Below are 26,539 nucleotides of genomic sequence, written 5' to 3'. Positions count from 1 at the left end.
TATTAGGGCAGCTAGGTAGTACAGTGGATAGAGCACTGAGTTTGGAATTAGGAAAATTCTTCATGAGTTTGAATCCAGCCTCAGATACTTACTAGCTGTAGGATCTTGGACAAGTCACTTAACTCTGCCTCAGTATCCTTATCTGTAAAATGAGCTGAAGAAGAAAATGACAGACCATTCCCAGCATCTTTGCCAAGAAAGTCCCAAATTGAAACATGAAGAGTTGGATATGATTGAGACAAGTCAACAACAGATAGTTATTATTTTTAATTATTATTTAGAAAGCAACTCCTCTGTCTTTATATTCCCAGCAACTGTCACAGTAAATAACAGCCTGTTGCTTGTAGATTGATCAATAGGAACCTAACCTGTCAACTGTAATGAATCACTTTTAAATCTCACCAGATTGTGTCTGTAGTTTGAAGAAGACTCTTTTTTTTACAATATTTATTTAATTCCCTTTTTCTAATTTTCCCACCTCAAAGACTGGACCATTGGCAGCAAGGATGATACACTCCAGAGGACCAGAGAGAAATGCTTGGTTAGGCTCATGACTTGCATTGATTAGTGACACATAGCCCATTTGCTTCTCCAAGATTGAGTTGAGGTCTCGAGGCACATCAGAGACTAGGGTTCTCATGTGATAATTTTCCATCAGGTCCTTTTCTCACTGTGTCTCCTTGGGAGGGGAAGATACTACCAACAAAGTTTTGATCTCGCCTCAAGTTTTGTCATTGGGAGATGCTAAGAAAACAAATGTACCCGATAGGAAGGCAGCTGTCTTTGGGGGAAGGATATATGTCTTACTGCATTAGACTGAGAAGCCAGAAGTGAACCTGCTAGTTTCATGATTTCTCATTGACTTTAGAAAGTCTGAGTTGCCTTCCCTGCTTATCTGAGAAAATATCAGTGTCTGCTTATCTTCAAGTTTTTCTTGCCCTGGGTTCGCCCATTTAGAAGACATAGCAACTGCCCTCAAGATACTTATGATCTGTACCATCATAGCTTTTATGGAAAGATTTTGTTGATTTATAACCTCCTTGCCCCACCTCCATTCAGAAAGTGTGATTAGACGGGCAACTTTTAGACCCTCGATGATAAAAATGGATTTGCTAAACAACTTAATAATGAATATAAGAATGCAGTAGGTGCTCTTAACCTACCACAACCATTTTTTAGCTTGGAATTGTAACAGTGGAAGTGGAGAGGTAGAAAAGATACAGGAAACAATTCCCCATTCACTTCTTCTCTGTGGTTATAATTAAATTCAGCAAGCAACTATGTGCAAGACATAGTCTCTTAAATTTGAAGTTAAATATTAAAAATTTGGTTCATAATATTCTCTCTCAGAGAAACAGAGAATTAGGAATTTCAACAGAGCTAAGTCAATTTATTTTTTTTAACTTTTAAATTTTTTTTAGATTTTTTTCAAGGCAATGGGGTTAAGTGTCTTGCCCAAGGCTAGGTAATTATTAAGTGTCTGAGGTCGGATTTGAACCCAGGTACTCCTGACTCCAAGGCCGGTGCTCTATTCACTGCACCACCTAGCTGCCCCTTAAGCCAACTTAATAGTGAAATGTGTGGCAGATTTGGAATCAGAGGACTTGGGGTGGGGCCTCTTACTCAGACATTTGATTTCTCTGGTCCCCGGATTCCTCATCTGAAAAATGAAGAAGTTGACTTTGGAATCTTTAAGGTTCCTTTCTGATTTCATTCATGATCCTATGTGCCCATAACCTATTTACTATCTTACTAGTATGAGTGAAGGAATAAATGAGGTTGTTAGGTGGCAGAGTGGATAGAACTGGACCTAGATTTAGGAAGGTTTGAGTTCAAATCCAATCTCAGAGGCTTACTAACTGGGTGACTCTGGGCAAGTCACTTAAACTCCTTTTGCCTTAGTTTCTTTGACTACAAAATGAGGATAATAATGTTATCCCTTCCTACCTCCTAAAATGGCTGTGAGATAGAAATGAGATGCTATTTATAAAGGGCTTAAGAGTGTGACACATAGTAGGGAGCTATATAAATGTTAGCTTAGTTATTATTGTTATGGAAAAGGCATGCATTAAACATTTAATACATGAGGAAATGAACTAGGTATACAATTACAAAAAAGAGACGGTTGTCTCTACCATCAAAGAATGTACATCCTAATAGGGAAGGTATGATCTTTAGAGGAATGGTGACCAGGGAAAGGTCTCTTGGTCTGAGACATTGCAAAGATGGTGACTAGAGTTATAGGGCAGTCAATATTCATGCCTTTTCCAGAATCAATGCTAGAATTGACTTGATTGCTGTTTCCTGAAAAGACAAGAAGGAATAAAAGAAGGAAAGAAAAAATAAAAGAATGAAGAAGGGAAGGAAAGTGAGGAAAAGGGATAGAGGAAGGTAGAAAGAAAGGAATAAAAAAGGAAGGAAAGAAGGAAGAGAGGAGGGAGGGAGGGAAGAATGAAGGAAGGAAGAAAGAAAGGAAAGAGGGAGGGAGATAGAAAAAGAAGAAAGGAAAGGATAAAAGAAGAAAGGAAGGAATGAAAGAGGGATAGAGGGATAGAGGAAGAAAGAAATGAAAAAGGAAGGAAGGACAGAAGGAGGGAGGAAGGGATAGAGGAAAGAAGAAAGGAAAGAATAAAAGAAGCAAGGAAGGAAGGAAAGAAGGAGGAAGGAAGGAAAGGAAGGGAGGAAGGAAGAAAACAAATTTCAAGCTTATTATGTTTCAAGTACTTTTTAGATATTATCTCATTTGATTTCATAACCCTTGCAGATTATCCTTGTTATACAGTTGAAGAAACTCATGTATGTATGCATGTATGTGTGTGAGTGTGTGTGTGTGTGTGTGTGTGTGTGTGTGTGTGTGTGTGTGTGCTGGGGTCGGGGGACTGGACAGAAAAAAAACCAAGATGAAGCATTTTCAGGGGGCTAGACTGGGTTAGACACAGTGGACTATATTTGTGCTTGCATGAGGGAGGCAATATAGTTCAATGGAAGGAACCCTGGATTTGGAGGCAGAGAACCTGACATTTACTAGCCAGGTGACCTTGGGAAAGTAATTTTACTTCTCTGTCCCTGTTTCCTCATCTCTAGTAATGCCCTTTAAGTTTCTCTTCTGGGTTTAAATCTAAGATGTGTTATCTATGAATAATTAAGGATGCTTTGGTCCCATTGAGAGAAATGTCAGAACCTCTTCCAGGTCAAATCATTCAGTCATAGGCCACTTAGTATCACCCAACAAATGGGAGTGACATTTTTGGCCTAGTTTTTGCCATATCTCTTCTCATCCTTCTAGGGCCTCCCAGGCAGTGGAGCCAATCTAATAAATTTATGTTGGATTGAATTGAGTCGAATTGGGCTTGTCTTTGTCTTCCAAACTTCAGAAGCTATTGCTTTCTGTGACACAGAAGCAAACCTGTCCTGTGATACCACCACGAATAGCTGACATTGATGCAGCACTTGGTGGACATTTATCTAATTGGATCCTCACAAAAGCCCTGGGAGGCAGGTATTCCAGGTCATAAGAAAACAGCTTGGAGATCAGAGAAACCTCTGACGCCATCTAGACCAACCCCCTCATTTTACAGGTTGAGGAGATGGGGCATGGAATCAGAGACCTCAAGCTGGAAGGAATGTCAGAGATCATACAGTCCAGCCCCCCTCACCAAGAAGGGAAGTGAGACCAGTTGAGGGTATAGGATTAGATAAAGATGCTAGATCTAAAGAACAAATATATCTCAGAAGCGATTTAGCCAGACCTCCAAGGCTGGACCTTGAAAGTCTATAGATACTGATTTTAGATTCTGAACCATAAGAGAACTCGAAAGAGCAGGCAGGTAGGTAGGTACTGTAGATAGAGCCCTAGTCCTGGATTCAGGAAGATCTGAGTTAAAAACCTACCCTCAATCATTTACTGTGTGATCTTGGACAAGTCATTTAACTCTGTTTGCCTCAGTTTCCTCATTTACAAAATGAGCTGGAGAAGGAAATAGGCAAATCCCTTCATTTATCTCTGCCCAAGAAAACCCCAAATGAAGATATGAAGAGTTAATCCTGTGTAACAAAAGACGTCAGAAATCAGCATGACCATTCTTTTTACTTTCAGATAAGGAAACTGAGACCCAAGGAGGTTTAATAGGATCATAGAAGGATTATAGATATAGGAGATATAAATCTGGAATGGGCCTCAGAGGCCAGCTATCTTATTTTACAGAGAAGGGAATTAAATAACAATAAGGCATTATCAACCTCATTTTTCAGGCAAAGAAACAGACTTAGTGAGATTAAGGGACTCAATCATAGTCACAAAGTTTGTCTTACAAGTTGTATCAATGGATGATATAAGTTTGGCCATTTTTAGTGTCAGCAGCAAAGTTGAAACCTTGCCTCCCCCCCCCCCCCCCCCCCCAAGGCTCTTTCCAACCAGCCACATTGCCTCCCTTTCCTTATCCTTGTTTCCACATAGGAGGAGTTGATGCTGAATGTCAGAGCCATGCCCTGGCTTGCCTGTGTTCTCAGGGGGGAAACTACTGTTTCCACAACAGGGATAATGAAATCTTCACTCTTTCCTGAGGCTGTAAATAGCCTTACTCTGATGGACCCAAAGCGTGAGTGATGATTCTGATGAGTTCTACAGCCTAGGGAGAAGGCTTGCCTTGTTCCACATACCTTTCAAAGATTCCTACATGGCAGGCATGGAGTGTGAATCAAATGAGATGATGGATATAAAGTGATTTGTAGCCCTTAGTTCTCAGAGACTCCAATATATCTGGGATTTCAGTCATGTGGGCCTTCCCCCTAACCAGAGAACTGCCTGGATTAAAGGCAAGGAAACACTCATTTATCAAGTGCCTACCCTGGGTCAGACTTTACAATTATTAACTAATTTGATTCTCACAACAACATTACAAGGTATGGATTATTATTATCCAGTTTCCCTAGTTGAGGAAACTAAGGCAAAAAGACAATAAATGTCACAATTCTATTTAGAGTTTGAGACCAGATTTGACCTGAGGGCTATCACTTAGCTAATTACATTAAAGATAGCTGCAGAATTTGCATCTGAATGGGATGACACCTGCAAATATCTTTGTAATCCTTAATTCTCCAGTATTCCAATGTCCCTATGATCTCATCAATTCTGATGTTCCCTCCAACATGGCAGATCACAAGACAACCATGTCTACTCATCTTTCCATACTTTTGTTCATAGTCTCCTACAAGTTTGCCAGGGGGACTCCATTCAATATTCTAAGGGCCTTCCTTCACTTCTTTTGCCATCTCAAGGATATCTATGGAGGCTGCTACCAGTCCATCCCTCACTCTTGTCACTTGCTATGGCCAGCTCTGTGTTTTGGGTTGTTTTTAATCCTTATCAGGAGGGTTCCTAGAAGACAACTTTCCCATGGTGTCTCTTGCATGATCCTTTTTGTGAAAAATTTTTTTTATTATTTTAAGTCAATGGGGTTAAGTGACTTGCCCAAGGTCACCCAGCTAGGCAATTATTAAGTGTCTGAGACTGGATCTAAACTCAGGTCCTCCTGATTCCAGGGCCCGAACTCTATCCCTGCACCACCTAGCTGCCCCCATGATCCTTCATTGACAGTGTACCATAACCTGTTCACACCCACCTTGTGCTTCTCAATATTGTCCTTCAGTTATCCAGAGATTATCATGTTCCATTTTGCACGTTATCAGAAGGACATGAGTGTTAAAAAGGCAGGCCTTTGTATCAGGGAGAAATGTGTGACCCTGAAAGTTCCATGTAAATGCCAGATCATATTATGAATTCATGCCAGTGACTCAGGGCAAACAAGGACATGTGTTGGTGTCTGGTAGAGACTGGATCATGCCAGCCACTTCCCACCCCTGGTTGAAGAGAGAAGCAATATGTGAGAGCAACAAGAGGAGATCCCACTCACTATTCTGTAGCCAGAGGAGAGCACATGCCCTGGTAAATTGCTCCTATTGTCAAAACTTCCCTTTTGTATGCCAGACGTGTAAGCGGGCTTCACACATTCAGGGAAGGGACTTTCTCTGGAGAATTCAATCCAGCCCAGTCCAGTCCAATTCAGGTCATTTCAATCCATCCAAAGCATTGAGTTAAAATTCAATCCAACCTAGGCCAGGCCAGGCCAGTCCAATTCCAGCACAGTCAGGCCCATTTGATTGTATCCAATCATTTACATTAAAATTCAACCTGATCCAGCCTGGCCAGGTCCAACCCAATGCAATCCAGACTAATCCAATTCAGTCCCACCCAATGCAGTTCAACCAAATGCAAACTTGTACAAACTAATCCATTTTAGTCTAACCCTACAAGCATTTATATTTTATGCATCTACAATGTACCAGAGACTAGAGAAGTGAGGTGCTGGAAACATAGACACAAATCGGTAATACCCAATGGGTCAGACGCTATGTTCAATTATGGAGATAACAGAAAAAAGGACAACAGTTGCTGCCCTGCAGGAGATTCCCTTCTACTTGAAAATGTCAGAGAATCACAAAACCATCAGTACAGAATGACTTAGATGTCAATTAGTCAATCAACAAATATGGATTAAGCATGCCATAAGAGCCAGTCATTGTGCTGGGTGTTAGGAATACAGTGAAACATTGCCTGGTGTCAGAGGAATTTAATTCTAATGGAGGAAGCAACCTGCTCATTCAAGGATGTCTATAGAGCATACAGAAAACAGATACAAGTTAAATGGGAAGAGGCATAAAAAACTTGAGGGATTCCTGGAGTCAGAGGTCCCAAGCATAGGAAACCATCTCTGCAAAGACACCAAAGCAGGAGCTCATGAATGAAGACCAGTAATGGGCCAGTTTGGTTAGGAGAAAGAGTGCATAGAGGGGAATTTTATAAAGTCGACTAGGAAAGGTAGAACAAAGTCAGACAGTGAAGTAGTTTAAATTTTTTTTTAATTTTATTTAAGGGGCAATGGGGTTAAGTGACTTGCCCAAGGGCACACAGCTAGTCAGTTATGAAGTGTGTGAGGCCTGGATTTGAACTCAGGTTCTCCTAACTCCAGGGCCAGTGTTCTCTCTACTGCACCATATAGCTGCCCCAGTAGTTTACATTTTTGAAGAGTTTGCATTTTTTCTCCAGGGGAGTTAAGCTAGCTTCTGAAGCAGAGGGCTGGCATCCTTAGGCATATCACTTCACTAATCATGTGGACAGTGGTTTGGGAGTAAGGGAGAGACCTAAAGCAGGAAGAGTAATTAGGAAACTACTTTGAAAGTTGAGGTGAGAAGTGATGAGGAGGTTTGTCTTACAGCTTTTAATTAATCTTACTGCTTCCCCCCATTAAAAAAAAAAACCCCAAAGCAAGTAGCTGTTGAGATTTCTGGGAGCATCCTTTTCCTATTGTCCTTGAGTTTGAGATCTGGGCACCAGGCTGTTAATTAGCATTTCTTAAGGGCTTACTATGCATCAGTCATTGTGCTAAGACATGGGAAAGCAAAGAAAAACCAAAACCACAGTCACAGATGTCAAAGATCTTTCATTCAAATTGGTGGTGGGGGGCAATCTGTAAATTCCTAGGCCCATACAAAATACATTGTTGTTTTGTCTGTCCTTCCTTCTCCAAGAAGACCATGCCATGCAAGTGATTTGGATTTGAGTGAGGGGGTGTTGTGCTAAGTCACCAGCCTTACTTTTTCTTTCGGAGGAGATACAGAATATGAGAGTAGATGGACGGTAATCTCAGGAGAAGTCATTAGCTAAGTCTTAGCTAAGAGGAAAGACTGTTCTTACACTGCCCCCACCCCACCCCGGCCCACACATAGGAACAAGAAATCCTCTCTTTGCACATGGAGTAAACCTTAGAGTGGGATTGAAATTCAAGAGATTTCTGGAAATGCCAAGAAATCTTGGGAGAGGCTGTCTCTCTTACAAAGTCATCTAGCCAGAGTCAGTGTGCTGGAAAAGATAAAATACTGAGATGGCATCTGGGATCTTGTCCAAGAAGGGGGGGGGTGTGGTGTCTAATAGAAACTAATCCTAAAGAAGAGTAAATGAAGAGGGCGTTCGGGCAACATGAGCACCAACCATCTTTTCATCTCTAACAGGATTATGAGTCTGAGATGAGCCTCTTCTCTCTCTCAATGAGACTATCTCAGAAAGCAATTAGCAGAGGAAGGACAGCTGTGCCAGTGAAGGAGCTGGGCCAGAGATAGAGAGAATGAAGTGGAAATGTATTTGTGCAGCTTTTCATAACACAGCCCTAAGAATGGAAGGCAATAGTCAAGTATTGAGATTTCTGGGAGGGAACAGTCAACTGAATTCCATTTTACAAGGACTTCTTATGTGATAGGGCAGTTAAGCAGCACAGTGAATAAATTGCTGGGCCTGGAGTCAGGAAGACCTTAGTTCAAATCTAGCCTCAGACACCAGTTGTATGACCCTGGGAAGTCATTTCACCCTGGTTTTCCTCAGTTTCTTTATCTGTAAAAATGAGCTGGAGAAGAAAATGACCAACTACTCCAATATCTCTGTCAAGAAAATTCCAAATGGGATCAGGAAGAGTTGGACAAGACTGAAAACAATGAAATAATAACATATGTTGGGACTTTTTGCTAAGCACTGGGTGTACAGAGACAAGACACAATTTCTGCCCTCAAAGAACTTACCATTCTAGTAGGGGAATAAAGGCTAGGAAAAAATCAGAGTAGAGGTAGAGCTCTCTAGGGAGAATGCTGGTGATGAAGGCCATTCTGTAATTTCATTTTCTTGCCTGTAACCCTGTCTTACTGGGAACTCATCCATGACTAAATAATGAAAAGATTTATTCTGGAACTGTGAGTTCCTGGTGTTGGGTGTATAATTAAAGGGATCATCTTTTGTGAACTTTGGGAGTGAATGGCGTGTTGGACTGAATTGCTATTTTCTGGTTCCTGGGGGGGGGGGGGACAAAAGAAAACTTGAGCTGCATTCGATATAACTTTTCCTTTTTGAGGCAGATGTAGAGGAGATGGTTTGCAAGCAAAGCAACTATGTAGGAATGGGGTTGAAAAACCAAAAGCTTTCCAGTCAACAGAAGGATGCCTGATTGACTGAAATTAAGCCTGAGATTATACAATGCACAAATGAACTCTCTCCAGAGTTTTCTCCCCACCTTCCTACCAACATCCTCCTCTCTTGTTTCATATAGAGAGGGTCTTATCTTTGATTCATGCTCATGAGACTTCCTTATCTGAGCACAATCTCTTGTTTTACCCCCCACTGCCTTGTAACCCCTTAATTATGTTCTTTATTCTCACATTGAATTCCAGTTTTCTGACCCCTCAGTTCTCTCTCAGATCTTCCCCTTTGCAGTGTCTCCACTTTCTTCCCTTCCCCATCTTGACTTCTTGGTTATCCAGTGCTACAATTGCTCTCTTCTCTCAAACACCTTGTCACCTTCTTCCTATTTAAGGTCTTACCCTTCCGAGCCTCAGCCTTGGCTTATTCCTATCATCTTCTCTCTTTGTTCCTATATGTGCACTCCTTTATTCTCTTCTCATCTCACTCACTCAGATCCTTTCTTCATCTATCTCTTGACTGACTCATATTAATAGCTGGACCTTCTCCTTGCCAAAACAAATCCTCTACATACACAAGTGATCATATTCATCTTCTCCCAGCAGACTGTCCCTTCTCTCATCCCTCCTTTCTCTTATTTTCAGTCTCTCCCTCTTTGGTGAATGATTGTTGCCCATTGAAGAGGACCAGAATGACATGATTATGTTAGAGTCCTCCAGAGTATCTCTGACTGTGGCTGATCAGAGCAATATAAGCTCAGATGCTCTACCATAGGTTGGGTACAAATAGTCCATAGGAACACCTGCTGTGGATTCCCTAACTTTGTACATCAGTCTCTCCCTCTCTATTGGCTGCTCAATAGCCATGGGGAGAGTTGGGCTTGAGAGTGGCAGAATCATTGGCCAATGTTGGCTATAGGCTGTTTAGTTGATGATGAGGTTAGCAAGTCTAGATACCATTTATGATTGCCTTTAAGCCAGTGTTACCTCCAGAATGCATTTATTCTATATGTACTGTGTTGGTCTAGCTCCCTTTTTTATGATTTTATTTTCTTGCATTCCTTTATCTTTATTTCATATAATAATTGAATCCTAAGGAGTTAGGGTCTAGATGCCATGATTTCACTCTTATGAAAGATGAGAGGAATAACCAAAGAAACGCCAGGAGATATATTTAGTTGTATTCAGAGAAGACAGCATGCCCATCCAACTCTTTTTTCATACTCTGTGCCAAATAGAATCTCTGATTTATATAAGCTTCCTTACCTGATTCCACAGTCCCACAATAGTGACTTTCCTGCTCCTAATACAAGTTAGTCTCATCTTCATGCTTTTCCATTGTCAATCCTTCATTTCTACAATGCTTCCCCTCCTCACCATGGCCTCTTAGAATCACTAGCCTTCATCAAGGTTTGACTCTAAAGTCACCTTTTACAGGAGACCTTTTGTGATTGTTCTCTCTAGTTCTCCATGTCCCCTCCCTCCCAAAATATCTTGAATTTATATTTTAATCTTACATTTTGCATATGTTTTATCCTTCAGTAAAATATCAATTTCTTGAGGGGAAGCAAGGCTTATTTTTGTTGTTGTTGCTCCTACATCTTCAGTGCCTAATAGAATGCACTTAATAAATACTTCTTGCTTGGTTATTGAGTGTGTTTCTGTCGTCTATCACACCCTGTCCTCACAAATAGAAAATACGTCTTTGGAGGACAGACACCTTTTCATTTTTTTCCTTTTTTGTATCCCTAACCCATAGAAGATGCTCACTATGTCCTTACTGAATACACATCTCTGACTAGCCACCATTTTAATCTTTACATTTCAGTTTATTATTTCTTTCCTCTGTAAATAAATCTTAGATTTATTTCTCCTTATAAAGACCAACATAAAGTACCCTTATGGTTTAGAATATGTTGGAGTAGGGGCAAGAAGAGAAAAGTGGAATGAGTGCTGTAGAGAATAGCCAAGATATGATAAGTGTATTAGAAGGAGAAAATGTTATTAGGGATCAAGTACTATATTGTTGAACCAAGAACATATTTGAAAATCCAATGAAGGTTTGGCTATCCGTGAGGTTTGAGAATACAGTAATGGAAATAATAATAGTTATAATGCTACAGTATTTGCCATATAAAGCACATAGCTTCTAAAGATTTGAAAAGTGCTTGGTCAAGAGTCTTTTGACTTTGTTGGAGGAGCTAGAGTCCTTGGAAGCTCAAGCTGATAAGGCTTGGCATGGACCCTTTTCAAGGGATGGACTTCTACCTAATAAAAAATTCATAAACTTGCAAAAGACCTGATGTAAAAGAGACCTCAGAGACCACCTAGTTCAAATTGTATCTGAAAGAAAACCTCCTATTCATCATTATAGTCGTCTCATCTTTGCTTGATAGTTCATTCCACTTTTTTTGGGTAGCTCTGATTTTCAGATTTTCTGTTTCCACCAATTGTTCTTCATCTTGTCCTTTGGATCAGGTAAAACAAGTTCAATCCTTTTTCCAGATAATTACCCTTTATATCCTTGAAGGTCAATTCTACATCCCCTTGTGTCTCCTCTTTTGTTGGCATATATGTATGAATATATGTTCAGTCAGTTGTTTTCAGTTGTGTTTGACTCTTTTGGACCCCTTGTATGTTTTCTTGGCAGAGATACTGGAATGGTTTGCAATTTTCTTCTCTAGCTCATTTTACAGATGAAGAAACTGTGGCAAACAGGGTAAAGTAACTTGCCTGGGGGTCACACAGCTAGTCAATGTCTAAGCCCAGATTTGAACTCAAAAAGAAGAGCTTTCCTAATGCCAGGTCTGGCACTCTATCTATGTGCTACTTAGCTACCCTTTGGAAAAACCATTGTGAATTCATTTCATTGTTGCTTTCTTGCACCCTGATTGCCTTACATAGGATCTGTTCCAGGTTGTGGTTGGCTTTCTTAACTTAAGTTATCCCAGACAGCTCAGCATTCAAGATGTGATTTAGGAGTAATCAAACAGAAGTGGCATCAGGAACATCACCTAACTTGTTTTGATCTTTATTTTTTTCTTTATATAATTTAAGATCATATTACCTTCCTTCCTTCCTTCTTTCATTCCTTTTCTTTTTTTTTTTTTGATTCATATATGGCTTTTAGTCTCCTAAAAATCTGTAATACCACCAATTCTCTCTCTCTCTCTCTCTCTCTCTCTCTCTCTCTCTCTCTCTCTCTCACACACACACACACACACACACACACACACACACACACAAACACTGTTGTTTAGTTCTTTGTTCTATCCTTGCTTTTCTACCACTTGCTTTTCTGGACTCACATATAAGATGTGACATTTATACCTATTAAATTCTACCCTGAGGGGGAGTATGGTATATTGATTAGAGAGCCATAATTGGTAATACCTCTTTTTCTTGACATTAAGAAATATTGTATGTTACTGGTGATTTCCAAATGACCTTTGCATTAATGATAAGAACTAGGTCAAGTTATCCAAGCCCTATCTACAAACCCTGGCCAAGTCATATAATCTCTCAGTGCCTCAGATAGCTCTCTAAGATTTTGAATGGCAGGAAATAGTTAATCTACATTGGTAGGGGAAATTTCTACATATGGATCATAGAAAAATAGAATTAGAGCTAGAAGGTATCTTAGAGATTCTCTATTCATTTATTTCCCCTTTACCAGTGAAATCACAGCTCTAGAGGACACTTTCCTCAAATCCTTGAATTATCTTATTAGATTTAGTTCATTGCTTTAGCCTCTTAAGATCTTTTTGTATTCTTATACAAAAAAAAAATCTATCAAGTTAGAGTGGCCTAAGAATTGCCAGGAACCAGTGAGGTATAATTTACAGAATATCTTTCCTCAGTAGGTCCTGGATATTTAAGAGATTTCAATGGCCATTGAATTTAACTTCTACAAATGAAAAAATGGAGGATCCAAGAAGTGACATGATTTATCTAAGGTCACACAAATATTAAGAATCAGAGATGGGATTTGAATCTAGATCTTCTGGAGAAGTCTCTAGAGTCAAATTATATGCTACTTTCTTTGCTAGAATAGCTTTTCCTTGTATATCCAATACCAGTAGTACTGTGCTATTCGCATTGAATTCACTTAGGAAGTATTTTCCATGGAAAGTCAAATTCCATTGAATTAAAACTCAAGCTCACGTAGGTTTGGAGTACAAGGCACTTATAGTCTAAGGGTGTGTTCTGGTGTGTCCTAAAAATGTAAGGGCATAGATATGTGTAGTGTAGACAGAATGTTGCCCTGGCTTATTGGAGTTAATTGTTCCAGTTGCTTTTCTGCAGAATAAGGTCGGTTCTACCCTAATCTTGGAGCTTTAGATGTGTTTGTGGCATGTGTTTTCAGTGCACAATTATTGGGGAAATGTTTTAGGAGATGATTCATTCTGGAAGCATCTGAAATGAGTCTAAGGGTGCAGCTGTAGACTGGATGTGAGTCAGAGTAGAAGAGAACTCAATGCAAAATGGTTAGAGAATGGAAGGAGAATGCTAAGATCTAGTTACTATTTGATACGGTAGGGAGAAGTCAGGGGTCAGAGTCGGGGGACCTGGGTTTCAATACTAACCTGGCCATTTACTGGGGGTAATATAGCAAAATAGAATTAAAGTACTAAGTTTGTGATCAAGGAACCTTGGTTCAAACCCTTCCACTGAGACTTACTATTAGTATGACCTTGGTAGAAAAAATTTTATTCTTTCTAAGCCTCAATTTCTTAATAAAATAATAATACTGATAGATCAGCCAGGTCCAAATAGTTAACAATACCTTCCATTATTTGAATTTGCACTTCATATTTCCATGGGGTAGAATCAATTACCATATGCATTATGTATTATGTTACATAATTTTGATTTCAAATAATACAAATTTGAAGATGTACAGCAATTCAGAAGTTTTTATTGGTACCAATTGAGACCTAATTGTAGCTAGCATTTATATAGTCCTTTAAAGTATGCAAAGTTTCTGATCAATGTTACATAATTTAAAAGGAGAGGATTAGACTAGATGATCTTTGAGTTCTCTTCTGGATCCTTTCCCTTGACCTGGGACAAATAACTCAACTCCTCTGTGCCTCATTTTTCTCCTCTGCAAAATGAAGAGATTGAATTCCATGGTTTCTGTAATCCTTTGCAGTTTTAGAACTATGATTCTATAAGCTTTTCCAAGTTAGAGCACATATTTATTTAATAGGTGACATCTCTACATCTTGCCTGATCTCTGTAGATAGGATTTATATAGAACTTTAAGATTTGTAAAATTTCACATATATATATATATATATATATATATATATATATTTTATACATATATATATCTTTAAATGCTTAAATATATAAATATATAAAATATAATACATAGAATTGCAAAAAACCACCAAAGGTTAGTGGAAATAAAGATGCTAACCTTATTTTTTACCCCCATCCAAGCTCATGGATACCTTGAAATCTATCTATATTAGAACCCCTGGATTAGATTAAAATCCAAAGAAGTCTCAAATCGTGTCTCTCTCTGTTTTGGCCATAGATTCCTTGCAAAGTTTTAGCAGTGCTACTACACTTCTTCTTCCTGAGTGCCTTCGCTTGGATGCTGGTGGAAGGCTTGCATCTTTACAGCATGGTGATTAAGGTGTTCGGCTCAGAGGAGAGCAAGCATGTCTACTACTACGCCATTGGTTGGGGTAGGTCTTGTTTGTGTGGTCCATTATCTCACCTCCCAATCCCACTCTACTTCTCCACCATAGATGTGAAAGGAAGCTGAGTATCTTGTGTCTGAGCTGAAATGATATTGAAGGTCCAGGAAGAAAAGTCCAGTTCTTACATAAAGTTCAAGCCAAAAGAAAAAGCAAAAGAAAATGAAAGGAGGGAGGGAAAGAAGCAGGAAAGGAAAGTGGGAAGGAAAAAGAGAAGGAAGGGTTAGAAGAAAGATGAGAAGAGAAAGGCAAGAAGGGAGAAAGAGGGGGGGAATAGATAAGAGAGAAAGGAAGGAAAGGAAAAAGGAATGAAAGAAGAAGAAAGATAAAGAAAGAAAGGAGGGAGAGAGTAAAAGAAGGAAGAAAGGGAAAAAGAAAGAAAGAAAAGAAGAAAGGAAGGAAGAAGGAAGAAAAAAGGAAAGGAGGAAGAGAGGGAAGGAAGAAAAGAAGGAAGGGAAACAAGAAATGAAAAAGAAAGGTAGGAGAGAGGAAAGGAAGGAAAGAAGGAAGGAAAGAGGAGAAAAGGGAGAGAAGGAAGAAGGGAAGGAAGAGAGAAATAGAGGAAAAGGAAAAAAAAAACTTTCATCTGTCTATTGTCAGGCATCACAGTGCACTGGAGGCCACCTTTCAGGCTGGGGTTTTGAACTGTGAATTCTTGAATTTGCTGCATTGCATTGACTTTGGCTTTAGGAAATGTTACATGTTGCTGGTAATTTCCAAATAGGCTGTGTTTTCTTAGTCCGAATGATGGAAGGAGCCAAATAAGCATGTTTGTTTTGTGCTTTCAACTGCAAATATTATTTTTTGGGGGGATTAAACAGCTAAAATTTTGTCCCCTGTTCCAGTGGAGAGAACAGTTCACCATCACTCACTTTTGAGGTGCTACTGCCCAGGCAGAGAATAGTTTGGAAGGAGGAAATTTATGTTCAAAACTCCAAGGTCAAGAGTTTGGAACACTGTTGATTGGGCTTGGAATTTAGGCACTTTGGTCTAATTCCTAGATCTGTCTGATAATATTTATTCTTATTTCTATTTTGGTATAGAGAGGTGGGTATAGATGGCCCTCTAAACAGATGACACCATATGGGTTCCTAGCCACTCCAGTCATCAGGAATTTTCCTTTTTTTCCCAAAACTGGTTAGATCATCAGGACTTGCCTTTAATGAGATCAAGATTGTGGTTCTGAACCTTATATGGTTCAACCTCCTAGCTCTGGAGGCAGCATCTACAATCCCAGATAGCTGTATCTGGAACACAAGCTGTTTGTCACAAGACAGAAGAGTGAAGATGGACCAGTACAGGCTATTCCTCCTTCAACTAAGAAGAGTACTCTGTTGATGGTAGAACAATGGCCCAATCCATGTCTGAAAGAGCAATAGTGAGCATCATTACTCCTTTCCGGAGGTCTTTATTTAATAACAAAGCATTTATTGTGCCTGCCCTGTGAACAGTGTTATACTAGATACTAGTCAATAGGGACACCCAAAGGTGATTAAGACATAGGTCTGGCCTCAAGCAACAGTCTACAGTGTCACGTCTGAACATTAGAAACATCAAATGGGGATCTGTAGGATGCCTCAGGCCTTGATAATTCAATTCGCCAACGTATTATTCATTGCATTCTGACATAGGATCATAGAGGTAACCTTGTTCAAAAACCACATTTTATAAGAGAGGAAAATGAACTTTAGAGATGGTAATTGATTATTTATTGATATAGGTAGTAAATAAAAGGATGGAGATTAGGAATCAGGTCCTTTAACTTCACATTCCATTCTCCTCTCTATTAAGTGCTTACTATTGGGCAGGATCTGAGGATAGAAAACAAGCCTTGTATTATTCTATATTTTAGACATATAAAATATATATTACACATATATTACATGTAATATATATGTAATATATTCTAGATACAATACATTCTAGACATATGTACATTAGCTTATTATAGATACATTATATAATATAGACATGTAACATAATAGTAAATTATAGAAACATAATATATTATATATTATATTATATATAGGTACATAGCACATAAATATATATTAATATATTATTATAGACAGAATCACAGAATCTCAAATTATAAGGGGCCCCAGAAAGCACTTAGTCCAACTCAAACCTGAACAAGGATCATATCTATGATATACCTGACAAAGAGATCTTCCCATTCCTGTTTGAAGACCTCTAGGGAGAGAGAACTTAGAGTTCTGGACTTGGAATCAGAAAGACCAGAGTTCAAATCCTGCCTCAGACACCTACTAATTGTGTGATCTTGGGCAAGTCACTCCACCTATCTGCCTGTTTCTTCATCTGTAAAATAAGGAAAATAATAACATCTTTCTCCCAGAGTTGTTATGAGATAAAATGAGATATCATCATTTTACAAACCTACTATGTTCACTTTTTAAAACTTCTTTTATGCTTTTAATTTCTTGCTCATGGTTTTTCTTCCCTTTGGTTCTATTTCTTCATTCACAACATGGCTAATATAGAAATATATTAAACATAATTGTACATATCCAACTTTAACAGATTGCTCACCACCATGGGGAGGGAGGGAGGGTGGTAGAAAAATGTGGAACTCATAAATTTGCAAGGGGATAAATGTTGAAAAAGATGTTTGCCTACAGATGGAAAAAATAAAATGATAAAGGAAAAACTAAAAAACAATTTAAAAAAAGAATTTTGCAAACTTTAAAGTAGCTAGATTGTGTCTTAGTGGATAGAGTGTGGGGTCTGGAGGCAGGAAGACTCATCCTCCTGAGTTCAAATCCAGACTCAGACGCTTGCTGTCTGTATGACTCTGGGCAAGTAATGTACCTGGTTTGCCTCAGTTTCCTCATCTATAAAATGAGCGAAGAAAATGGTAAACTACTCTAGTATTTTTGCCAAGAAAATCCCAAATGAGGTCATGAAGAGTCAGACATGTCTCAAAAACAACTAAACAATAAAAAAGAACTCAAGCATGTTGGTTATTATTAGTATTATTATTATACAAACATTTATGAAGCAGCTACTATACACAAAGTATTGTGGAAGATGGAGAAGGCTGGAAGAGAGGTGTCATGTTTAGATTAGACATAATTCCTCCAGCAGAGAGATAAACAAACTTAGACAAGTATAATACACACAATTTCATGATAATAGAAGTGCTTTGTAATCTTTAAAGTGCTATGTAAAGTAGCTATTATTGTTACTTGAGAGGTTCAAAGTTAAATGTTTTGGGAAAGTTGAGGGGGAAAATAGAATGGGTATTTTATTTGTCTATCAATCTTTATGATAATAGCTCACAATAATAGGTAATAGTACAGTCTGTCCCAAAATTCTTATTATATTTAAAAACTTTTTAAAAAAAATTTAGAAAAGTTTTATTTAGAGTTTTACAATTTTCCCCCCAATCTTGCTTCCCTCCCTTCACCCCCCACAGAAGGCAGTTTGTTTGTCTTTACATCACTCCCATAATATGCATTGATCTAAGTTGAATGTGATTAGAGAAAAATCATATCCTTAAGGAAGAAACATATAGTATGAGCTATAGCAGAATTATATAATAAGACTTTTTTTTTAAAAAAAATTAAAGGTAATTGTCAAAAACTTTCTTAGTTCAAAAACTATACTAAGATCACTTTTGCCCTATGGAATCTGATTTGATGCTCACAACAGCCCTCTGAAGTTGGAGTTATTCTTGTCTCCACTTTACAAAAGGAAAAACTGAGGTTGAGAGAGATTAAATTGATTTTCCAGGGAGCCACAGCTAATATCTAAGGCAATATTCAGGTCTTCTAACACCTTTCTAACATTTCTAACAACATTGTACCAGAAGTAAGAGTGACCTTGTAGTAAGAGGACTGATGGTGGAGGCACAGGAGGTAGTTTCTACTACTTCTGCTACTTCACATACTATTGTCTGTGTGCCTTGGGTCAGGTCAAGTTACTTCTCTGTTTCCTTATTTATAAAATGGATTACAGGAATTCTGTGGTTCTTGACCTTGCTCAAGACTCAGCTCAAATCTCATCTTTCTGATGTAGGGAATTTTTCTCCCCCAGTTTTCATCCCCACCTCACCTATTCCTTTTCCTCTTAGATGACTTTCCATTTACATTGTATTTGTCTTGCAATGTACCTGTTTCTTTGCACGTGGTCTTTCCCAGTAGAATATAAGTTTCTTGAGGTTAAAGCAAAAGCTTTAACCTATAATAGATATGAAATATCTATCTATAGCATAGCTATATAATCTATATATCTATATCTATCATCTATCTATCTGTCTGTATGGATGAATACACACACACGTGAATGCTTCTATCGCTAGTATCTCTCTCTATATAATCTATATGACTCTATATATTTCTATCTAATATCTATATATAATCTATATCTATCTCTATATTACTATTTCTATTTATCTCTCTTCTGTCTATTCAGATTCATACGCTCATGATTATTTCTATTTATATATAGTATCTATATATAATCTATATCTATATCCCTATTTCTTTCTTTCTATCTATCTATCTATCTTTCTATCTATCTATCTATCTATCTATCTATCTATCTATCTATCTAAGTATCTATCTATGCAGATGAATGCACACATAGATAGACTAGGGAACCCTAATATTCTTGGATCCAGAGACACTGTTTCTTGAACAAGATAATTCATCTTATTTCCAAGAATTTTCTTGGACTATTTATTCCCTGGAATGTTCTCCTCCTTTATCTCCACCTTCTGATGTTTTTTGCTTCCTTCCAATCCCAGAAAAGCAAGAAGCCTTTCCCAACTCTTTTTAATATTGATGCCTTCCTTCTTTAAATTATTTCCAATTTATTCTAAATTGTTTGCCTGCTGCCTTCTCCATTAGATTGTAAGCTCCTTGAAGATAGTGAACTAGCTTTTCCTTCTTTTTGTAATCCTACTGCTTAGCACAGTGCTTATCACATTATAAGCACTTGATAAATGAGTGTTAATCAGTCTGGTTAAATATCTATATGTCTCTATTTTTCTACTCCTTCATCTACCCAACCATCCATCCATCCATTATGTATTTATCTGCCTATCATTAAGAGTTAGAAGGCACTTTAGAGAGCATTTAGTGCAACCCTCTCATTTTGCAGATGAAGAAACTGAGACCTCGGAAGATTAAGTGACTTGCTTATGATCAATTTGTCAAGAGCAAGGGCAGGGCTTAGATCTAGGTCCTCTATTCCCAGATCTAGTCCTCTGTCCAGTACAATATTTCCTACCTGTTTTATGTACTTCACCCGAAATATAAAAACTGTTTACCAATTGCTTTGAGACTGAGGCTAAAAGCACCATTTCAGTGCAAAATATCTATATCGACCAATAGAACTTGAAAATTTGATGTAGCTCCCCATAGGGGAAAAAAAAGGCATTTTCTTTTTGAATAGTGACTCCAAATGCAAGGTCTGAATGGGGAGAAAAAAAGAGTCCTGGATAAAGACACCTTTCTTGCCCACTTAACTCAAAACTCATCAAGTCAGACAAAAGAGAACTTGTTCCATTTGTCATGTGAGTGATACTAGACAGGCTCTCACAATTAGAGGTAGAAAAAAAGAAAAGAAAAGAACAAATCCCTTGTCTGACAATGGAATTAAAGAAAATGGGGAAAAAAGATACTGAAAGGCAAAATATGCCTGTAATTATGGAGACTTTGAACATTGTTGTACAACATGCATTAGCCCTCTTCTACAAATGAATTTGAAAATGGAATCAGACACAATTATCAAGGAAACCAAGGCTTTCCTGCTTTCCTGATTTGAAGTTGTACTCTGCTTGATGTTTCTTTGGTGATCCAGGATAAGGGCTAGGCTATTCCCTTCTCTGTTTTCTCACACCCTTGTCATTTTAACACATCAAAGTGATCTTTGGATTCTTTTCATTATATTTTTTCTTTCCTTCATTATTTTTTCCTTATCCCTTTAAAAACACACACACAATTTTTAGGCTTCTGTCTCTGGAGATAATTATGATCTTCTGGAGACAAATAGTGTGTGGTCAAGGTCAGCTTCATTAGATAAAACTTGCAAGGAAAGAGAGAGAGAGACCTCTGAAACTCAGATAATTTAAACATGGCATGGTCTTCTCTCCATGTCTGGGGAAGAAATACTCTGGGAGATGATGGTAGTTGGATGGGGAAATGATCATCCAAGAGAAACTATTCCAAACAATCTACTTATATTATTCCACTGTCACAATTCTTCTCTGATCTTCTGAGTAGAAAATAGTAGCTATTAATTGTATACTCCAGCTAATCAATCTTGTTTAAGTGTTTTGGAGAAGTCAATAAATAATCAATGGGGCTTATTAACCATTCCTCAGTTATATTCTTGACTCTTTTACCACTAAATCTTCTGTGTAGTTTATTAAATAACTGAATTTAAAATTGGAATTCTTAGATTTGAATTTGTGATTATCAGGTAATATCAAGGTGAGCTATACTTAATTAGTTTTTAGTCAAGCATATTTGCTCAGGTGATATAGTAATAACAGAGAGCATAAGACATTCCTCCCCAAATCCCTATGACATACTCTTCCCCCAAGAATATGTAGTCTGGAGAAAAGTGGGCTTATGCTTAGAATATGTGATGGAAGTAGAAGCTCAGAACTTTGGAAGTCATTTTGCTACCATCCTCAAGATATTCTCCTTAGAGAAAAGAGAAAGGAAAAGGAAACAAGCATTTATTAAGCTCCAACTATGAACCAGGAGCTATTGTTAACAAATTTGTTCTTGATTGATCCTCTATTTTGACCCCCATTTTATAGTTGAAGAAACTGAAGTTTGGAAATGATTTTCTCAGGGTCATATAGCCAACAAGTACACAAGACCTGAGTTCAAATTTGACCTCAGACACTAGTCATATGACCATAGGCAAGTTAATTAATCCTGCATGTCTCTTTTGAGGATGTCTAACTTGTCCTCACATTGCCTCTAGTAGCTACACCATTGATAAATTCAAATTTTCACCTTATCTCCTTTGAAGTTTGTAAAACCCTTTCCTTTCAGTGGTTCTATGAGGCTTGTGGTGGGAATATTCTTTTAATTTTGCAGATGAGGAAGTATTTTAAAGAGTGGGAGTGAGAATTGGAGCTGGGAGGCAAACTGAGATTTCCTGATTCTAAGGAAGACCCCAAGATCACAGACTCATAGGATCACAGAATGGGAGGAATCTCTAATACCACTGAGTTTAATCTACTCCTAAGTAACCTGTCTAAAATCACCCAGTAAATTGTAAATAATCAAGGTTTGAGCCCTGACTCCCTCTTCAGAGACAAACTCTTCTGAATGGAGAATATTTGGTTATTTAAAGTGCTTTTTAAAGTCTAGTCATCATAATTCCTTAAATTGTCTGATTGATAAGTTCAGCCTTTTTTGAAAAGTGAGCAATATTAGACCTTTCCAATAACAAGACTGGTATAAATTAGGCAACATTGGAACAATCTGTCTGTCTTTTACTCCCCTCTATGTGGGGTATGGTTACACAGGAGAATCTTCTGTCTGATCCCCCGCACCATTCATAACTGACTCAAGTGGTGGGAGATAACTCCTCATCTGTCAACTCAGGTGGGCTGGAAAATTGAATAAGAGCAACCCTTCCTTGAAATCTGGATGCTGCCCTTGAGCAGAGCCCAAAAAGGAAACAGACAAATCAATAGCAAGCCTTCACAATGGAACTGCTCAAGGAGAAGAAGGCTGCTGGATTCACGTGCCTTCAGATTAAAGGGAGCACATGGCCAGGCAGGACAAAGGGAAAGCTGCCCTGGAGGGATGGCTAGGAGCTTGCCCACTCTCCTACTGGTCTGTGTTTCACTTAACCAGAGAGTTACCACTGGCATTGGCAGCTGTCCAGAAACTTTAAATTGTATTGTGGCTGGTTTACAAATGGAGAGGGACCTTGGTGGACAATTGGAACACATTTCTATGGTGGAACTGGAGAGGAAAGAGAGCATGGGGTCTGGGGTCAGAGAACCTAAGTCTGAAAACCCATCTTTGGTACCCACAACTGTGTGACCTTAAACAAGTGGCAGAATTGTAAGAGTCTGGGCTCTGTAAAGTGAAGTGGTTGGGCTAGATGACTTGTAGGACTCCTTTTAGTCCTCTGTCTATGGTCTTCAATTTCTTATTGTTATACATAGAGGGAAGAACAAACCTCAAGTTAAGACCAGACTTCTGGGTAGCTAGTCATTGCTCCGACTATTTTTCCCATACCACCTCCTTCATAAAATGACTCAATTCTTCATTGTTTCTTCCCTCCCTCCCTCCCTCCTTTTTTCTGTCCTTCAGCCCATCCTTCCTTCTGTCCTTCCTTCTTTCCTTCCTTCCTTCCTTCCTTCCTTCCTTCCTTCCTTCCTTCCCTTCTCCTCCTCTCCCCCTCTTCCTCCCTCCCCCTGTCATGTTTATATATATATATTTAGTTCAAGATCTGCTGATATGGAAACTTTCTTTATCCATGCCACAATACTATCTCAGAGAGCTCCCTGTGACACCAATAAATTAAGGAAGAATTTACCTAAAATCCCACAGCTTATAGTGTCAAAGGCAAGACTTGAATCCAAATCTTCCTGATTCTGAGGTCAGACCTCTAAAGGAGCTAAAACTAGGGAAGGACAACTGAGGTTTTGGCTCCTGATGCTGAATCGAGTAGTTGCTGACATCCTTGCTGGCTGTAGCAGAAAACATAGTACTTAGCACCTGGTTGTTAAGAATAATTGGTTAAAATAGGATGCTACCAGATGATTCAGATCCTGCCCAGTGATGACTTTCTCATTATTGCGATTTGTCAGCACCCACAGTCTCTGTTTTTTTCTCCTCATTCTTCATTCTCTACTAGAGTGATTTATCCCACCTGCCCAGGTATGATTTGTGGAACTTAACTCAAGCATCAAAAAAAATCTAAGTTTCATTTCTCTCTTTATCCAGGACACTAGTTTGCCCTTTTATGGGATAGATAAAGGAAATATAACTATCTGTATTTTATAGATAAGGAAACTGTGACTGAGAGATGAGAGGTGACTTACCCTTATGGAAATGGTGGAGTGTAGCAACTAAAGGTCTTGGAATCATGTTGACATGGCTTTAGTCAAACATCAGAGACCTACTAGCTGTGTGATGCTGGGAAAATCTTTTTTAAGTCTCCTTATTAAGTAAAATAATAAAGTAAATCAAGTAAAATCTTTTTTTAAGTTTCATTATCAAATAAAATATCAGATAAAAAGATAACAATCTGTGTTCCTCACCTCACAGTAATGTTGTGTTGGTGCAATGAGAAGATGAATATAAAGCATTGGGTTATTTTCAGTTACTCTTATTGTTATGGTTCTATAGCCCATAGATCCTGAAAGTGGGATTTGAATCCAAGTCTTCTGTTACTATGTCTTTTGTTGGACAGTAGTTTTAGTCATGTTCTACCTTTCATGATCCCATTTGGATTTTTTTTTGCAAAGAAATTAGAGTTTTTAGCCATTTCTTTCTCCAACTCTGTTTACAAATGAAGAAACTGAGTTAAAAGGGTCAAATGACTTCCCCAGGATCACACAAGCTCAGAAATGTAGGAAGCTTGATTTGAACTTGTTTTCCTGACCATGTCCAGAGCTCTATCCACTCAGCATATGGATGTAATTAGATACATTGTGAGGTAACTGAGTAGGACAAACCTGAAGGGAGAGTCTTTGCCAATGAGACCCCAGGTTCATCTAAGCTTAAATAGGACGTCTTAACAATTTGAATAAAATGTCCCAAAGTAGACTAGGTTGCTTCCTGAGGCAAGTGCTTCAGCCCCTACTTCTTCATCAGCTACAACTACCAAAACTCAGAAAATAAAGTTATCACAAGCAATGTCCTAAGCACCAAAACATTCTAAATGGAGATGGTTTTGTTAGTGGAAATGACATTTAAGAAGAGATAAGACCATCTGTTTTGCTGCTATAGCCTATGAACCAGAGGACCTTTCCATTTGCCCTGTAGCTGTTCTTTTCTATATATATTTTCCTTTTATTAGAATGTTAAGAGAAGGGTCTTCTATGCTCTTTTCCCAGTACTTCACACATGGTAAACACTAAATAATTGCTCATTTATTCAAATAAATTCATTCATTCCCCATGCTTGAGTTTTCAGAGAAAGGTCAGGTACCCACTTGTCAGCAACATTATTCAGAAGATTCATACTCTAGGTATAGGCTGGACTGGGTGACCTCTGAAGTCCCTCCCAATGCCAAGACTCTAAGGTTTATGGAATCCATCTCTCTGAAAATTTCTAAATTAGAACTCACACTGTAGACCACATATAGGTCATTTGGATGGCACTGAAGCTGTCCGTTGAGCACACATTATCCTTGTCCCTAATCTAAGAGGGCATTGTTAAGTGGTTTTGCCTAGCTTCCTATAGAGACTGCAAGATATATACAAATTAAAAGAACTGGCTTGGGTTATGACAGTTGAGCAACCTGGCATCTATCTTCATGTCATCTTTCCATTAATTAATTTCATTACAGGCTTATGAACTACATCCTTCATTCTGACTGGTTTGCAGTTGGCACCAGGCCTGAATAAAGGGTGATTTGCATGCAGCTCCAGACTCTCACTTTTCTGTTATTAATTATAACAAGAATTTGAAAGCTGACCGAGAGCATTTGTTAGATGGTTTTGCATAATATAAACCTCCTGTTAAGAAAGGGGTTTATTTCTTCCTTGCAGAATTTCTCACCAGCCCCATGTTGGCCTTGACATCTCTCTTAGAAAATTTTGGTACTCTGATTCTTAGCTGGGCAAGTCAAATGTTTAATGAGATGACTAATACCATAGTAGATAGAGAGCTGGTCATAGTATCAGCAAAATATGAGTTTAAATTCAGGCATATACATTTTCTAGCTATTTGACCCTGGGCATATCATTTCACTCCTCTTAGCCTCAGTCTCTTTGTCCACAAAATGAGGAAAATTTCCCACTTCTTGGGCTGCTATAAAAATCAAATGATATGACGTGTAAAATGCTAAGTAAATCTGAAAGTGTTGCTATTATTAATTTTCTGCTATGGGACCCAGATCTGTGCTAATTTTGAAGATCCAAATGCATCTTTTCTTAAATAAGGTTGTTCCTGATTCCTTTGACTGTCAATGCTGTCACTTGGAATTATTTGGTATATGAGGTCCAGAGATCCTAGATCTGGATCTGAAAAGAGATCTCAGAAACCCTTTAGTTTAACATCTTCATTTTACAAATGAGGAAACTATGGGAGATTAGGGAACTTGGCCAAGGTCACACATATATTTTCATAGTCTTAATATTTATTTATCTCAGAGCATGGTCTATCCTCCTAACTGAATTCAAGCTCCTTGAGGATAGGGGTTGTTTTCATTTTTTCTTATCCCTGAACAGAGGGCTTTGTTCATAGTAAGGCAGCTCTGTAGTCTAGGGGACAAAGCCCTAGTCATGGAGTCAAGGAGACTCTCAAGTTCAAATCAGGCCTCAGATGCTTTCTAGCTATGTCCCTGGGCAAGTCACTTCTCCTTTGCCTTAAATTCCTCATCTCTAAAATGGTGATAATAATAATAATAATAATAGTACCCGCTTCTCAAGGTTGTTGTAAGGATAAAATTACTTGTTTGCAAATCTTAAATCACTATATTTAAATACAAGATATTATTAACATTATGATTGAGGCTATTGTTCTTTTTTCATTAGTGCTTGATTTTTCATCACCCCATTTGGGTTTTTCTTGGCAAGGACACTAGAGTGATTTGCTATTTCCTTCTCCAACTCATTTTATAGATGAGGAAATTAGGGT

At 38.3% G+C, this 26,539-nt stretch overlaps 1 protein-coding gene across 1 annotated transcript in view; it reads left to right on the top strand.

Annotated features, from left to right (window-relative positions):
* Positions 1–26,539, top strand: part of ADGRD1 (adhesion G protein-coupled receptor D1) — a 490,642-nt gene that overhangs the window by 354,936 nt on the left and 109,167 nt on the right. Inside the window, exon 17 of the mRNA XM_074205246.1 lies at positions 14,564–14,717. Within this exon, the coding sequence (XP_074061347.1) occupies positions 14,564–14,717 (154 nt within the window). The remainder of the gene's footprint in view (positions 1–14,563; positions 14,718–26,539) is intronic.

Source organism: Macrotis lagotis, chromosome X, assembly GCF_037893015.1.
Source record: "Macrotis lagotis isolate mMagLag1 chromosome X, bilby.v1.9.chrom.fasta, whole genome shotgun sequence".
NCBI lineage: Eukaryota > Metazoa > Chordata > Mammalia > Peramelemorphia > Peramelidae > Macrotis > Macrotis lagotis.
The sequence above is the reverse complement of the archived record's forward strand: the minus strand, read 5'-3'. Positions and strand labels throughout refer to the sequence as shown.